General features: G+C 40.0%; 1 protein-coding gene across 1 annotated transcript in view; it reads right to left on the minus strand.

The window, feature by feature from the left end:
• Positions 1-15,218, minus strand: part of LOC310632582 (b(0,+)-type amino acid transporter 1-like) — a gene marked incomplete at both ends in the record, with an annotated part of 28,643 nt that extends 13,425 nt beyond the window's left edge. The window contains 3 exons of the mRNA XM_083349830.1: positions 1,434-1,563; positions 4,640-4,773; positions 14,478-15,218. Coding sequence (XP_083205956.1) covers positions 1,434-1,563; positions 4,640-4,773; positions 14,478-15,218 — 1,005 coding nt within the window. The remainder of the gene's footprint in view (positions 1-1,433; positions 1,564-4,639; positions 4,774-14,477) is intronic.
• Between the last annotated feature and the right edge of the window lie 1,158 nt (positions 15,219-16,376).

Raw genomic sequence — 16,376 nt, forward strand, 5'->3', positions numbered from 1 at the left:
CAGCAGCCCACCAAACTTATTCCTTGCATGTTAATTTCTCTGAAACATTGTATCTCTAGAACCTGAACTGGAGCCTATGTTTTTTAGGGGAACATCAGTTGTATTCAGGACAGAATACAACTGCTGCTTTCTTCTGCAGCAGGCTCAAGCACTTGCTAAGTACTTGCAGAGTACTTAATTCCTGTATGGTTGGGAAGTTCAAAATTCACAGTTCTTCTGGCAGAATATGAACCAGTCAGGCCTAAGCTGACACCTCTATACCATAGTTCTTTTCAGTGTCCTGAGCCAGCTGTTGGACTCCAGACCTAAAATTTTATGAGCTACTCTGGAGTACAGAAAAGAGGAGGAGAATAATCAGCAGATTGATAAACATGGCCATGGATCACAAATTAATTGATTTATAGCTCAGTACCAGTACTTGTTTTGTAAAAAAAAAAAAGGTGCTGGAACTCACACATGTCATACAACCCGCCTTGCCTACCCTACAAGGTTCCATCCAAAAAAGGTGCCGGAACTCCGTTCTGGGCATTCTTTGATAAAAAAAAGCCCTGCTCAGTACTATAACATTTATTCACAATTGAATTTAGTAATAATTGCAATTGCATTTCTGCTACGGTTTTGTGCTGTTTACATGTAGAAGAATTGGGTGTGTTGTCCATTTTTCATTGGACAAGAGAGGAGTGCAGGATTGTGATCAAAAAGTTACAATGAATTCTCAGAAGCCTCACTTGTTTTTCATTGATTCTTTACTGTTATCTGTATACAAATAGATTTAAAACTCAAGACATGAGAGCCAAAGTAAATATATTGTTCTTAATTCCCATTAAGATAAAAGATAACTAGTAACTACTTTGCCCCATTAATTCCAATACGTTTTACATACAATTAATTTATACACTGATGCCCATCCCTGCTCAAAAGTAGTTTAATTGGATTTACTTCTGGATACATACCGGTAAGTATAGGATTACATCCTAAATCTGGATTCAATTTTATGTATTTTCAAAAATTCAATAGCCTAATATAGCTGATGGCTAAGCAAACAGTCATAGTTTTAAATGAGTTCAGGTCCATTAGGTTAGTTGGTTCAAATTACAGAATTTAAATTGTTAAATTGGCTCAACTGAGTTACAGGTAATTAAAAGTGTCAAACTTTAATACAGAACGTAGGTTATACAAGCAATGTATGGCATGTGAAGCACTGTGTCTTTCATTCTCCCATCATGCCAGTTCATTAATGCATTTTATTTTATTTATATATTGTCCTTTGGGTTACACACCCCTAACCATATGCAACTGCTGACTAGAAGACAGCCTTACAAATTCACAAAGGAGCCAAGGGAGCATGAAATAACAGTAAAAGATTCTAACGTGAAAATGATTGATTAAATAATACATTCATGAATATAATAGAAAAAGTAGTATGTTCTTACCATATGGCCTTCTCTTGCTGCAATGTAGCATACCCGGCTTCCGCAAAAGAATGTTCCATTAACTGATCCAAAGCAAGAAAGGGCAACTGCCAATGACATCAGCCACACCCAGTTGCCCAGGACTTTATTTCTTTAGAGGGAAATAAACAAAATGTTACCAAAAAGGAGCCATAGTGGATTGGCTAGGGTGTTGGTTAAGGACCAAGAAGACCTTAACTCAAGCTCAGATTTCACCTTATAAGTTTATATTTTGACTTGATGTTCATAATGCCTTAGTTGAAAGAAATCTGTGTGCCAGGTGACTCTGTTCTTCATCACTTTTGAGTCAAATTGTATGGCTTTTCCATACTGTAGGTCTCCGTGTTCCAAATCAGTGGTACTTTCAATAAATACTAATTTAAATTTTAAAGTATAGTAAAAAAAATTGGTTTCACAGTTAATCAGAAATGGTGGATATGCCACTCTTTGGAAGACATATTTAGCAGGATAGAAGCTTCAGAGCATAATTAAAACACTGCTTGAAGTGTAAGAGTGAAAAACATGCCCTCTAAATTATTTTGAAGTATAACTCCCATCAATCCAATCAAGATTTGGAAGGGAAGATTTCAAAAAGGATATCCTTGCCTCAGAACAAGAGGCTTTATATGGTTTCATTAACAAGAGCTATCAAATCTTGACTGCATAAACAAAGAAGACCGCTAGTAGCCAAGAGAATTATCTTGCTGTCTTTGATGACATTTAGTAAATCCCTGGGATTTTTGCAGCTCAGGTTTTTGCAGGTTTGAAAGCTCTACATTAATTCATTAGACATAGTATATACAGGTAGTCCTCGACTTACAACCACAATTGAGGCCAGATTTATGTTGATAAGTGAGAAATTTGTTAAGTGAGTTTTGCCCCATTGTATGACACATTTTGCCACATTTGTTAAGTGAATCACTGCAATTGTTACATTAGCAACACGGTTGGTAACCGAATCTGGCTTTCCCATCGACTTTGCTTGTCAGAAGGTCACAAAAGTTTATTGCATGACCCCGGGACACTCCAACCGTCATAAATATGAACCAGTTGTCAAACATCTGAATGTAAATCACGTGACCATGGAACGTTGCAGCGGTCATAAGTGTGAAAAATGGTCATGTCACTTTTTTCAGTGCCGTTGTAACTTTGAATGGTTACTAAATAAACTGTTGTAAGTCAAGGATTACCTGCATATGTTCTAGCTCTCAGTTGAATCTATAATTGCTTAGTTGGTTTTTTTTCACTCTTCAGGAGTAAACAGCATGTGTCAGACCATCAAACAGAGACCCAACAGCAAAAGATCTGATTGTCAAGCAGCTTCTCACCTTATGTGTAAAATTAAATTCTTCCTTGAAAAAGGAAAAAAAAATGACTAAAAAAAAGTCTGCTGTCCTTGTCCTTAGATAAGGAAGAATCACTACTTGTAATATTATTGCATTTCCTGATGAGTTCTTGATCTCATATTTCCCTATCATTAGAAAACCAAATCTAAATCTTTTAAAAATTCATAACCCAGAAATTTAATATGAATCTTACCAACAGGTTTCCCAATATCCAGCAAAATTAAAACAGATGAGTCCAATCGTCTCTAGCTCTTTCCAAAATGTACACCACTAATGAATATTATAGATGCCAGTCTGTCTGTTTGTTTAGATTAATCCTGACTGAGTTGGATAAAGTGCGTTGGATAAATGAGAGATGACACTATGTTTGTTCAATAATCTTTTTTCCAATGCCATAGATAATATCTTTTCATCTAAATTAGGCACTGATGCTGGTCCATTACTTGCACAGCTGGTAGGATCTTTCTCTGGCTTTAATAATATGGTAATAAATCTCATAAAATGAAGAGTGGAATGTAGTGAGATTGAATGACTCTTTAGAGTTTGCCCATAATATTCCAGAGCTCTGACTAATCATATTTTCCCCCGGGAGAGGACCCCTGCAACATTAGCGCCTGATGTGGAATTGCAGGACTCTTCTATCTTTTGTCTCATTCTTCTTGGTGGCTTTATTGAGGTTGTGGGGGAGGGTTAATTGATTCGGTTTACCTGTGTTTGGCACAGGTGAAACACTGGGGGAGGGGATGAGGATCGCCTGGCCAACAGGGAGAATACTGGTCAAGAAGAGGTTGCAATATTCAAGGTAGAGGATTTCTAATTAATGATGTGTTCAAATATTTTTTTGAAGCAGAAATTTCTGAAATTTGGCGTGGCTATATTCAAATGTAAACACTGATTATTAATTGTTTAAAATTCAATACAATCATGCCAAATTTCAGAAGAAGGGCACAGTGTTGTGTAAAGAGAACAGACTATTCATAAGGAATAAGGATGTGCCTTTCTGAACACAGAGAGCTGATCGCTGATAACTGAAGTAAAATAATAAGGGAGTAATGCATTAGTGGAACACAGACACACAGAGGATAACAAGATAAATCAATCGCTAAACCAGGCCAACAAACTAACATAGCTTACAAAACAGTGCCACTTAGAATGAGATTGTGTCACAAACGGAGAGGAGAAATTGGTGATTCTAAGCATTTTTCTCAATCTCCATGTCCCATTCAGACAATATGACCGAAGTAACCATCGTTATAGGTAGTCCTTATAGGTAGTTCATTTAGTGACAGTTCAAAGTTACAATGGCACTGGAAAAAATGGCTTATGACCATGTTCACAGTTACAACCTTTACAGCATCCCCATCATCACATGATCAAAATTCAGCTAATTGGCAACTCTTCCTGTTTATGACCTTTGCTGGGTCCCAAGGCCATGTGATCATCTTTTGCAACCTTCTGACAAGCAAAGTCAACCGGGTTCCTAACTTCTCAGCTGCAGGGATTCACTTAAGAAAGAAAGGCAAGAAAGGTTTTGCTGGGGCCAAACTCACTCAACAAACGTCTCACTTAGCAAAAGAAACGTTGGGCTCAACTGTGGTCATCAATCGAGGAGTATCTGTACTTCAATACTTTAGTAATTCCTTTCCCTTTCTTTTCCTCCCCCAAAAGGGCTTTTTTTACATAAATGCTCCTTGTTTTAAATGTATTGCAAGGCTGAAACTGTGACACTTGTTGGAGATGAGAAAGTGTTTTTGAGTGACTGCACGGTGCAGAAATGCTAGAGAAGATGTAGCCATCTATGTTGAATAGGCTGGTAAGGCCTCAGTGTTTAGCATTGCTCACCCCCAGGTAATGGCAACTGCACCCGAAGTCAGAAAATCAACAGAAGTTATGGCTGCAAAATAGCTCACGTTTACTAGCAAAAAAAAGCAGGTCACCAGAGGTATAGCCATCATCAGTGCCCTTGGCAGAGTCACCTGGAAAGAGAGGAAAATAAGACACACAGTGATGAGCTATGTACACATACAGGCGTGCAACTGCATAACCTTTTAATATTCAGTTCTAAATATATAGACACAATTTCAGATATTTGTCACGTCGTCAAAGAGAGAAAATACAAAAGATTTCACAAAACAGAAACTACCGTAGTTCAATATGCAAGCACAACACCGAACCAATGTGCAGAGCTATGAAAACAAAATAAGAAAGACTAAAAAAGAACTTAGCATATAATATTTCTTATGTTCCTTCATCTGCTGAAAAATCATAGTTTTGTATTTCAACCTTTAAAACAACGTTTCACACCTGACCGTATAATAAACATCTGCCTGAATTGCTTCAAGGTCTTAGTTTTTGGGAAACTTTCAGGACTTTTTTTACAAGAGTTCCCCCCCCCCCAAAAAAAAGGGACCCTCAAACCATTATGGAATCTCTGCAAAATTGCCCAAGGCGGTCAAGCACATTTTATTATTCCTGTTACTCTTTATTTTGACTCAGGCCAGAAAATACAACACTCTACACTTGCAGATTCAGGGATGACAGACAATTTCATAGATGAGACCAGAGTTTTCTGGGACTTATTGATTTCTATCAGAAGTTCATTCCTAATTTGGAAGACCACATATTCCCATCAACTGCACTTTAAAGAAAGGATGAAAATTCACATGTTCTACTCAACAGCAAGCAGTATTTCAGGAGTTTAAATGCTGTTTCTCTTCACAGGCACTTCTTAAGCTCCAGACTCTCCACCCCGATTTGTGGTACCAACCAATGCATCCAATGTGGTGGTTGGATCATTTTGCCTCCAGTGGGTGGCGAATGTTGGATTTCTCACCGTATGTATTCTATTCTAGGTTGCTTCAGCCAGCCAAAGGGAATTATGGCATTTTCATAAAGAGTTATTTATTGTAAAGTTGACTCTCCAGCTATGGAGGCACCGTCTAGAAGGGACATCCCAGCTGTTCCAGGCCCAAGCTGCTCACAGAAACTCTGCAGAAAACACAGACTCTCTTGCCTTGGCAGGTCGGGTGAGCACAGTTTTTCACCCATTTTAATTTTTAATATTTCTCCTATATATCAAGCTCCCAGAACAAGTTTCCAGATGCCCTATGCCTTCTACTGCTCCCAATGTCATAATTCTTCTGTTAAGCAACTTCATTTCTTCATTAAGAGATGAAGGCCAGTTTGTAAGGCTGGGTGCAGAGAGACAAACTGTTAATTTGCTAGCTCAAACTAAAGAGCAGCAGCAATAAATTGTTTATTCTAGGACTCGTATGAATGACCTACAGGAAGCCTCACAGGATGAGCTATCATCTTTCATGTCTGAAGAAGGGTAACTGCTTCACAATGGTTGTTTATATTTTCCCCTTCCTTAAGGGGAATAAATGTTATGACTCCGTCAGGACAATAAACGGCCAGTTATGGGTGACTGTTTAAAATCCAGCATTGGGTCCTTAGGGATTTTGGGTGCCAAGAATAAAGGCAGGTATCCGGGATTATGTTTCAACCAGTCATGGGATGACTGGTGAAATCTGTCCATGGAAAGCCAGCTGCTTGCTGCAACCCAAGTTCTGCTTTGTGACCTTGGGACACATTATCAATAGATTTTATTACTGACCTCCACCTGATATAAGGGTATGCCAGCATTTTTTTAACGTAGTGTTTTAATTATTTACACAGGATTTTTAACTTGTAAGCTGCTCAAAATCTTGCAAATAAGATGGATGGCTATATAAATTTAAGGAAATAAATAAATACTTGTGGTGGTAAATTTGTTTACAATCTGTTTACAAAGATGATCCATTTCATTGCGTGCAAGGGCCTCAGCTCAGGAAATGGCAGCGCTTTTTTAGACCATGCTTTTAGGTATGCAGGCCTACACAAGCAAGTAATCTCAAACTGCTGATCTCGATTTACCTCCAAGTTTTGGAATGCCCCCTCTCCTTTATTAGACATTAACATTCATTTGTCATCTTCTCACCATCTAGAGTCATATGGAGAAGCTGAGAATTGAACCAAATGTTATAAGAGCATCTATTGAACTAAATAGGAAGATGCTATAAGAGACACAATTAAATTTAGCTTACATCACTTGTAGAATTTTCCCATAATAATGCAATACATTCCTACATCAGCATGTCTCCTTTTCATGCAAATTATGGCTTCCATGCCTGTACATTGCCCTCCAGACCTCCTGCATCTGCAGTTCCTCATATCTTGGACTTTCTGCAAGAGAGGCAAGCTGCTCACTGCTTTTTACAGGAACAACTAGATCTGGCAAAACCTGCATACTAGCTGGAGACACCCACAGACAAGAGGGAGCCAAAATTGCTGAAGAGGATTTGATGTGGCTTTCAACAAAAACATTGCCTTCTGCCTAACCTTGCTGCAAGTTGGTCTCAAATTTTATTGGCCTTTTCCAGTAGTTCAGCAAATAAAGTCGATTTCTCAACATAGCTCCAGAGGGCTCTATGGCAACTCACAGTGGCCGGGTGGGTGTGGATGGGTGGTTGCAGATGGGTCAGCGCAACTAGGTGGATGTGGCTGGGTCAGTATGACTGGGTCAGCGCAGACAGCTCAGTGCCGCTCACTCAACGTGGCTGAGGCAGCATGGCCAGATGTGCTCAACCCTGCTGCTGGCAGCCAAGTGCAAGTGTACACACACACACACACACACACACACACACACACACACACACACACACCAGTCCAGGTTTGCGGACATTTTATCAACAAAGGAAGGATAGGTTCTTCTCCCCAAGCCCAGGCAAGATTGGCAGCTTGGCAGCTCAGATGTGGATAAAAGTCTCCAAGCTTGAAATGTGTGTGTGTGTGTGTGTGTGTGTGTGTGTATACACACGTGTGCATGAGACTAGCCAGGCAAAGCAGGAGGCGGAGGGTGATGCTGTGTGTGGAGGTGTGGGGTCAAATTTCTGCCTTGACAGATCTCGGGAGAGGAAGAAGAGTAGGCAGGGGAACAGCACTCCCTGGTCCTGCATGGCGGGGGGAGCTTGTGGTTCTCAAAAGCGTGCTTGTGCGTGGTAAGAATGCTGGCTTGTTTGGGCAGTTTCCCTCACACAGCTCCCCAGCCATTCCCTCCTTCTCTTCAGAGATCTTTGTAATCCAACCAAGAAAAAGAAAAGAAATAACATCATTAATATATTATAAATGAGTGCCTGAAGACTGCCCAATGCTCTGGGGCAGATCAGGAATGGCATGTTCAATAGTTGCCCTTTAAAATCTCTACATTATGTTTTCTAACTCTATATTTTGAAAACCATCTTCATAGCCAATGATTTTGTAATAAATGCTTTGCTATCAGGTTGGCCTATATAAAATGGATGATCTTTTTCACATGGACCTGCTCTTGCTATTTCTAAGCAGTAAATTATTTAGCAATCTGTTAATATCTAATGAAATGTTAGCTAAAGAATGCTGACAAAAATGGGGAGAAAACCCACTGAATAACAAACATCAATCTCAGAATTAAGTCAAAATTTCTGAAGTCTTCAAACAACTGCAAATGGAATAATTCATAAGATGTGGGAACCTGTTTATTTCTTAAAAAATATTTGTTTATTCTTAACAAGATAATAGATTTAGAAATCCAAGATTTCCCATATTACTTCTTAGAGATCATTATTTATTCCATATTTGAGCTATCTGGTAGTAATTAGCATTAACATAATATAGTCTAAATAAATGGAACATTATGTGAGCCACAAGTATTTTTTTTATTTTCTTGGAATATCAATATAGAGTGATTTTTTTAAAAGTACCATCAGAAAGGCCTACATTAAGGGAAACTATCAGATTAGAACGTGGAACATTGATCTAATATCCATTTGATCAACTCTTTCAGCTCAGACTGATTTGCTCTTTTCCAATTTGTTTCTATTTGGAATTATTTAGTTCTAATAAGGGAGAATATAAGTAACTCAGGGTTGAAATGCGGGGTTCTTGGTTCTCTCTGAGCTTGATTGTTTTCTTGCAGATGTTTCATTACCCAATTTACCTAGGACTAGAACTGATATTACCTACTTTGAGTAATGAAATGTTTACAAGAAAACAACCAAGCTCAAACAGCATCAAGGACCCTCAATTATTTAGTTATCTGATAGTAGTACAGCAAAGAAAAATATATATTTATAACTCAAATAATCCTAGGGAAAAACAATTTAAAAATAACAAATCACTCATTTTTTCATCCACGTAGCACATTATTCAATTCTCAGAGCTTTTTGCTATTTTCAGTAGAGTTGGTATTTAAATATGTTATTAACTTGCTTTTAAACATTTTCTTAATCCTGAATATGTATAGTTATTTGTTGATTAGCATTTTGAATTCACAACTTGGAGTAACAACTTGGAGACATTTGGAACTCTTTGGGATGATCCATACCAAAGGCATTTCTCCTTACTAGGTAAGTACAGGGCTGGGCAACCTGTCAGATATATATGCTTCAATATTTATCTTTCTCCAAAGTTGACAGGACAAAGTATTTGCTTCCCAAATTCTCAACTTCTTCTAGAGATGAAATATTTTTTAATCCAGTATCCAGAGTTCTATCACAAAATAACACTCAGGGTTTTTATACCATTCAGTTAATTGTGTTTCCTGAGTATTTAAAAATATTACTACATGTTTGCTTCATAGGATTTTGGTTTAGTGCAATTATTGTCTACTCCTAGAGACCTTAGTATTCTTCATTTTTAGATGTAATTCAAGCACATATGTCTTGGAACAGAATTGTTCCTTAATCTTTTCACTTTATTTCATTATCTTATCTACGCTCATAGTAGGGTTGTGGAAATTTCAAAAATGCCTCAGAACAATTGCTTCAGTCTTTGACCAAATGTATCACCTATTTTTAGTAATTACTAAAGGTTATGTAATTCTATTCATTAAAACAGCATGAGTATTATTTTCATGTTTCCAAACAGAGCAGACATCGAGACATTCCTCACATCAAGTTTAAAAAAGCAGCTTCCTCATCAGTTCTTTTTTTTTTTAAAGTTCTCTAGAGAGGTACGTAGTCTTCACATTACAATGACAGTTGTTAAGCGATGTGGTCATAAACCATGATGTCACAAAAAGCATTGGCAATAGCAGTTTGTCATTGTAACCCCAAGACCATGTGAGTTGTTAAGTGAGGACCTCAGGTATGGGAAGTAATACGAGATAAAGTAGAATACCTGGCAAATAGGCAGAGCTGTGAGTGGATGGGTGTCATAGATGGGCACTACGGCACGTGGGCAGGTTGGCGGGTGCTAGGGCCAGACATGAAGGAGCGCAGGGATGGACAGGCAATAAAGTGGCAGGAGTGAGCTGCAACCTCCTGCCAACTTTCCCATTGACCTTTTTTTAGCAGAAAGCCATCAGAGAAGACCACAGAATAGCGCAACCATCATAATGGTGAGCTGGTGCCCAAGTGCCTGAATCATGATAACATGGCCATGGGAATGCTGCAATGGCTGCAACTTCACCGACCAGTCGTAACTCTGAACGGTCATTTAATGAACGGTTGTAAGCCAAGGACTATCTGTATCTTAACAATATCTGAGATAAAACAAATTGAAACCAAGTATAAAATTTTCCATTACCTTTCAATAAATTCTGTTAAAAGAAATTCTGGGAGAATCTTGCTTTTTGTTGCAGTAGGCTGCTCAAGACAGTACTTCATATTGTAGATCAGATTCCCATCCCATATTGGGAACAAAGCCTTTTCATCTTGTGACCTACAGTCATCTTGTAATGGTGGAAGCTACATAGATTGGGCTTCCAATTGCAGATAAAACTGGTCTATCAAAAATGAGGCACAGGCATCCGTTGTGATTTTCCATGATCTCTCTGGTTTTGCATAGCCTTTCCAGCGCATCACATGCTTGTTAATAGCATGGGTATTAGTTTTCCTAGTCCCTTTCCTGATGTGATTAATTTTATTTGCCCATCAGAAATAGATAATTTGTCTCATAGTTTAGTCTACCTGCTCCTTTTTGGAAACATTCATGGCAAACATATATTTATTATCTTTATTAGCAAGGTCATTTCTCTGAGCTGCTGGACCTGCTTTGTGTAGACTTCTGCCTCCTGCTTTGCCTGACCAGCTTCCCCCATGCGGTCCCGCCTTCTCTCCAGAGATCTGTCAAGGCAGATGTTGGACTTGGACGAAACTGCTTCCTGCAAACTTTTTCTTCTGCACTTCCATGCACAGCAGCGTTGCCTTCTACCTGCTGCTTTGACTGGGGAAGGGGCGGCACCGGACAGGGAAATGCCATTGCTCGGATGTCTAGGATTGGGAGCAAGATGTCTCCCTTGGTGTGCTGTGTGCACACACACATGCACCATTCCAAGCTTGGAGACTTTTATCGACATCTGAGCTGGCAAGTAGCCAATCATGCCTGGGCTTGGGAGAAGGACCTCTCCTTCCTCTGTGGATAAAAAGTCCCAAAACATGGAATGGGATGTGGGGGTGTGCGCACACACTTAGCTGCCAGCAGTTTGGGGAGGTGAGGAGCTTGTGGGGCACCGAGTTATCCCCACATCGAGCTAGCTGGTGTGACATGTTCTGTGCTGATCCAGCTGTGCTGAGTCAGTGAGGCCAAGCCAGATGTATCCACCTGGCAATGCTCAGCCATGCCCACCTGGCCATACCATGTCAGCCCTGCTGAGTGAGCAGCGTCAAGCTGGCCGCGCCAAGCTGGTCATGCTCACCCACCTACCTCTATTTGTCCTGCTGACCCAATTGTGACCACCCAGCCATGCCCACCCAACCACACCCACCTGGCTTCAGAGAGTAGTGGGCTAATACCCATGCTATTAACAAGCATGTGTAGCATCTGATGCACTGGAAAGGCTATGCAGAACCAGAGAGATCAGTGGAAATCACATTGAATGCCTATGCCTCATTTTTGATAGACCAGTTTTATCTGCAATTGGAAGCCCAATCTATGTAGCCTACCACCATTACAAGAAGACTGTAGGTCACAAGATGAAAAAGACTTTGTTCTCAATATAGGATTGGAATCTAGCCTGCAGTGATGGGGAAGAAAGGTACGCAGAAGAGCAGGCTAGACAAGAACAGAAAGGGGGATTGAGAGAAAAGCCCTTTTTTTTAACCACTGTGTTATAGGACGTTATTAGATGAGGATTTCACACCTCTCCTGGCCAGCTGTGCTCACCTATGCTTCAACTCACCCCACCCGCCTCTCCTATCTCTGCCTATCCTGCATTCCACTGCCCCTGCCACTGGGCCTTCCATCGCTCCTCTTGTCCCCACTGCCCTTACTCTGCCCTGCACCTCCACCTTCCTGTACTCTGTCAACCTGCTATGCCATGCTGCCCCAGATGACTTTTGCCATCTTCTTCCTCCTGCTACTGATGAGGGGTGACACATGGGTTGCACCAGGAGTGGTACATTGCAGAGAGGTGGGAGGCAGCAAGTGCAGTAGAGGGCATAGCAGCAGGGCAGCAGATACAATGGAATGTAAGGCAGCCAAAAGCAGGGGTAGGCAACCTTGGCTCTTTTATGACTCGTGGACTTCAACTCCCAGAATTCCTGAGCCAGAATGGCTTGCTCAGGAATTCTGGGAGTTGAAGTCCACGAGTCATAAAAGAGCCAAGGTTGCCTACCCATGGGATAGAGATTGGAAGGAGGGTGGGGAGGCAGGGGGTGAGAGTTGAAGCATCTCTGCAGTCATAAATGTGGGCAGGTTGCCAAGTGCTCAAATTATAATCATGCAACTGCAGAAGTTACTAATTAGACAGGCTCCTCCCTGATTCATGGGATATAAGAAATCAGAAAGTAACTCAGGCTTGCAAGATTTCCTCATTAAGGTCTTAATGAAGTATAGTTCATTATGCTCCATTAGAGTGTGTATCTAGGTTTTGTTTAGCCAAAAAGGCTGACATTATTCCTTTTTTACAAGGAAAATTAAATAATTGACAATTATATATGCAAAATTGTGAAGTCACTATCTTTCATGTCTTAAGGCTGTAAAAAAGTTATTTGATTTACAGCAGTGTCACTTATATACAAATAGGTTTCAATTGCTGTCAGGCACAAAGGTTCAGAACAATATTTTAAGCTACAGCACAGAAAATTTCTCCAAACCTATACACAAGAATCTAGTCAACTAATGGTCAGCATTAAACTGGCATTAGATAAGGGTCAAAGGAATTCAAGGGGACCTGGACTTGAATGACTTATGGCAACATAAGGACTTTAAACTTATGACATGTTTAACTCTGCCCCCAACTCCACCTATTGTTCTTCTACAATTACATGCCATTACTGCCATCTTGGGTGCATCTTGGAGGCTGCTGGATGGCTTGTTTATCTGAACAGGACTTTACACTAATTAAATGGATTTATATTAATGTAAAAGAAAATTAAAATGCAATAGTGTGCAACATAACGATAACAATTTTTATATGCACCTGATAATACAATTCACAAAGTTTAAGCTGTTGGCCATTTGATGGTGTTAGCTTTATTTAACAAGTTGCATTTGATTCATTAAAGCAGTCCTGTCTTTTTTAGATCTCATGCAAGCCTAAACATGGATGAGCTTTTGAAAGAATGTCATGCTTGAATTTTTGCCCCACCCTAAATATAGAGATACATTTTCCCCCCAATTCCAGTTAATAGCCAAAGACAGCCTCTTTCTTATTTACTTTATATAGAACTGTTTGAAAGGCGTGTAGTTGTCTAACAACATGCAGCATATTTTTTGTTGCATCCTGGCATACTGGAACATAAAGATAGGTTTAACAATGATGATGGGTTTAGCGCTTTTTGGAAATTGCAGCATTCTCCAGCATTAAATTGTTCTAATGTAGAAGAGAAAATAGGATTACCCTGGGCCAGTTCCATAAGGCTGGGTGACCTAATGTTACGTGCATTGTGTTCCATGTGTTCTAATATGATGCAAATGTGATACTTTGCTCAATTCATCAAAGGCAACATTTGTTGGATGCGGAGAACAGGATTGCCCATTGAACCTCCACTGATTTAGAAATGCAACATTTTTGAATGCTAGTTTATAGAGCTGCACTAATAGCTAGATCAGGGGTCTTCAAACTTGGCTTGTAGACTTCAACTCCCAGAATTCCTCAGCCAGGCACACTGGCTGAGGAATTCTGGGAGTTGAAGTCCACAAGTCATAAAAGGCCACGTTTGAAGACCCCTGAGTTAGATGAAGATTATATTCTGCATCCAAGACTACTATATTACAAGCATTTGCTTATAAATGAAACCTGATGCCACCTAATTGTTTGGTATTCTTTTAGCATTCTACAGTATATATGCTCTGGACACAAGTCTCCAACAGAAAGAAACCTAGAAATTCACATTTAAGACAGTGACATTGCAAGTCTCTTCTTTTCCTACCCATGCATGTCTGTGATAGCCTTATTAGAACAATACCATGCCACTACTTCTACTAGTCAGTGACTTCTACATTTTTACTTTCTTTAATGAAAGCTGAGAACCTAAGCCACACAGACAGAAGTGGCCGGTACAATTTCCAGAAAATTGGGTCATATGATAACTGGGTGTCACATGTGCAGATCTAAAGCAACTATCTAACATGTCAAAATAAAATCACAATTCAGGTATCATCCATAAGTTAATCTATAATGTGTTAATCTATTAAAAAATTAAAAGCAATCTTCACTCACTTCAGGTTTTTTAATTTCTTCAGTCACCGAGTTCAAGACGTTCCATCCATCAAAAGACCAGAGACCTTGATAAAACGCAATTCCAATAGCTCCAGCCTCCATATTGGTGTTTTGAAAAGCATCTTGGAAATTGTGAGTTTGCCCCTGAGCAAGCAGCACTAGTCCTCCCACTGCGATGACCAACAGCGCCAAGAACTTGGCTGCTGTAAATATGTTCATCATGGACATTGCTAACCTGACGCTGAGGCAGTTGACCAACGTAAGGAAGAGGATGCAGCTTATAGCCGTGCATTTGATCATGACCTGCGGAGGGGAGCAGCCAGAATAAAATGGCACCAGAGCATACTCTGCAAAGCTCAGTGAGACGGCTGCCACGCCAGCAGGCCTTACCACAATGATTGAGGTGAATGCAAAAAGGAATGCTGGAAGGGACCCAAAAGTCCTCAGGATGTAAATATACTCACCCCCAGATTCTTTGATTAAAATTCCCAATTCAGCATAGGACAGGGCTCCAAAGAAGACCACCACACCACAGGCTGCCCAAATAATGAGGCTACCACCAGGGCTCCCTATGTTATGCAGTACCCACTCTGGTGACATAAAAATACCTGATCCAATCATAGTTCCAGCTACGAGTGAGATAGCACTGGTCAAGCCAATTTCTCGCTTCAAGGTCAAGTCCTCTGACATCTCACTCGGCTGAGCAGCTGAGTTTTGGAGGTTGCTTCTGCTCTTTCCCATGGTGGGACCTACCATGCTTGTTTCTTCAGGAGAATGGAGCAGGTCTGTCTATTGCCAGGAATAAATTAGAGTTCACACTTTGAGTTAAGTTAATGATTGCAGGTACCGAGTGTCTTCCCACGTTTGGCTAGTATATATGAAGTTCTCAAAGTCCTACCTTATATGAAAGGTTATTTTTACGTATAAGAAGCAATTTAAGATGGGGAACACAATAATGAGATCTTTGAGCCTGTTTATTCTTTTGATTTTCTAGATAAGCAGAAAATCGTCCTGCTCTTGAGGGCCTATTTTATATAATATTGCATCAAGAAAAGTAGTTGTACTTCGTGCCTTCAGGTGATAAAAGAAAAGCAATTGGGAATATTTTGCATCCACCTTCTTAGAATACTATAGTATAATAAGTGAATGGCTTGAAGTTGTTTGAAGTCCCTTGAAATAAGTATGGCTTGGTTTGAAGTCCCTTGAAATAAGTATGGTATTGTATCTGACACAATGGCATTGTTCCCACAACATGCTTAGTTATGTCAAGAGAGAAGTCAATGGGCTGGGGAACATCAAAGAGGAGTTACTTGACCAGGTTACTAATTCTTAAGGAGATGGATTCAAACCCAAAGAGATCCAGTCATGAATATGTCTAATTTAAAATTTTGCTTAATCTGCCATCTCATGGAACTCAGTGAGCTGCTTTGATTATTTTCTTCTTCTTCTTCTTCTTCTTCTTCTTCTTCTTCTTCTTCTTCTTCTTCTTCTTCTTCTTCTTCTTCTTCTTCTTCTTCTTCTCCTCCTCCTCCTCCTCCTCCTCCTCCTCCTCCTCCTCCTCCTCCTCCTCCTCCTCCTCCGAATAGTACTAGTGACTACCAAGCTCTTCTAGGAACATCACATTACTCCCACAGCCATCACCAGCTTATGGAGTTCCCAAGGTGTGTTTTTGAGGGATTTTACCATATAGTCATCCACAGGGAAACAAATACCTATCCCCACAACACAGGCACACAGAAGAAGCTGTGCCAATACACGATTCTCACACCGTATCAAAGCAGTCAATAGAACAAAACCTGGCAAAAGCAGCTTGTGCAGTCTATTAACATTCCAGCTAAGGTAAAACCACTGGTGACTTCCATGGATGAGAATTAGATATTGGTGAGTGGAAAAGTGTTG

Source organism: Vipera ursinii (assembly GCF_947247035.1).
Source record: "Vipera ursinii genome assembly, chromosome: 1".
In the NCBI taxonomy this organism is placed as follows: Eukaryota; Metazoa; Chordata; class Lepidosauria; order Squamata; family Viperidae; genus Vipera; species Vipera ursinii.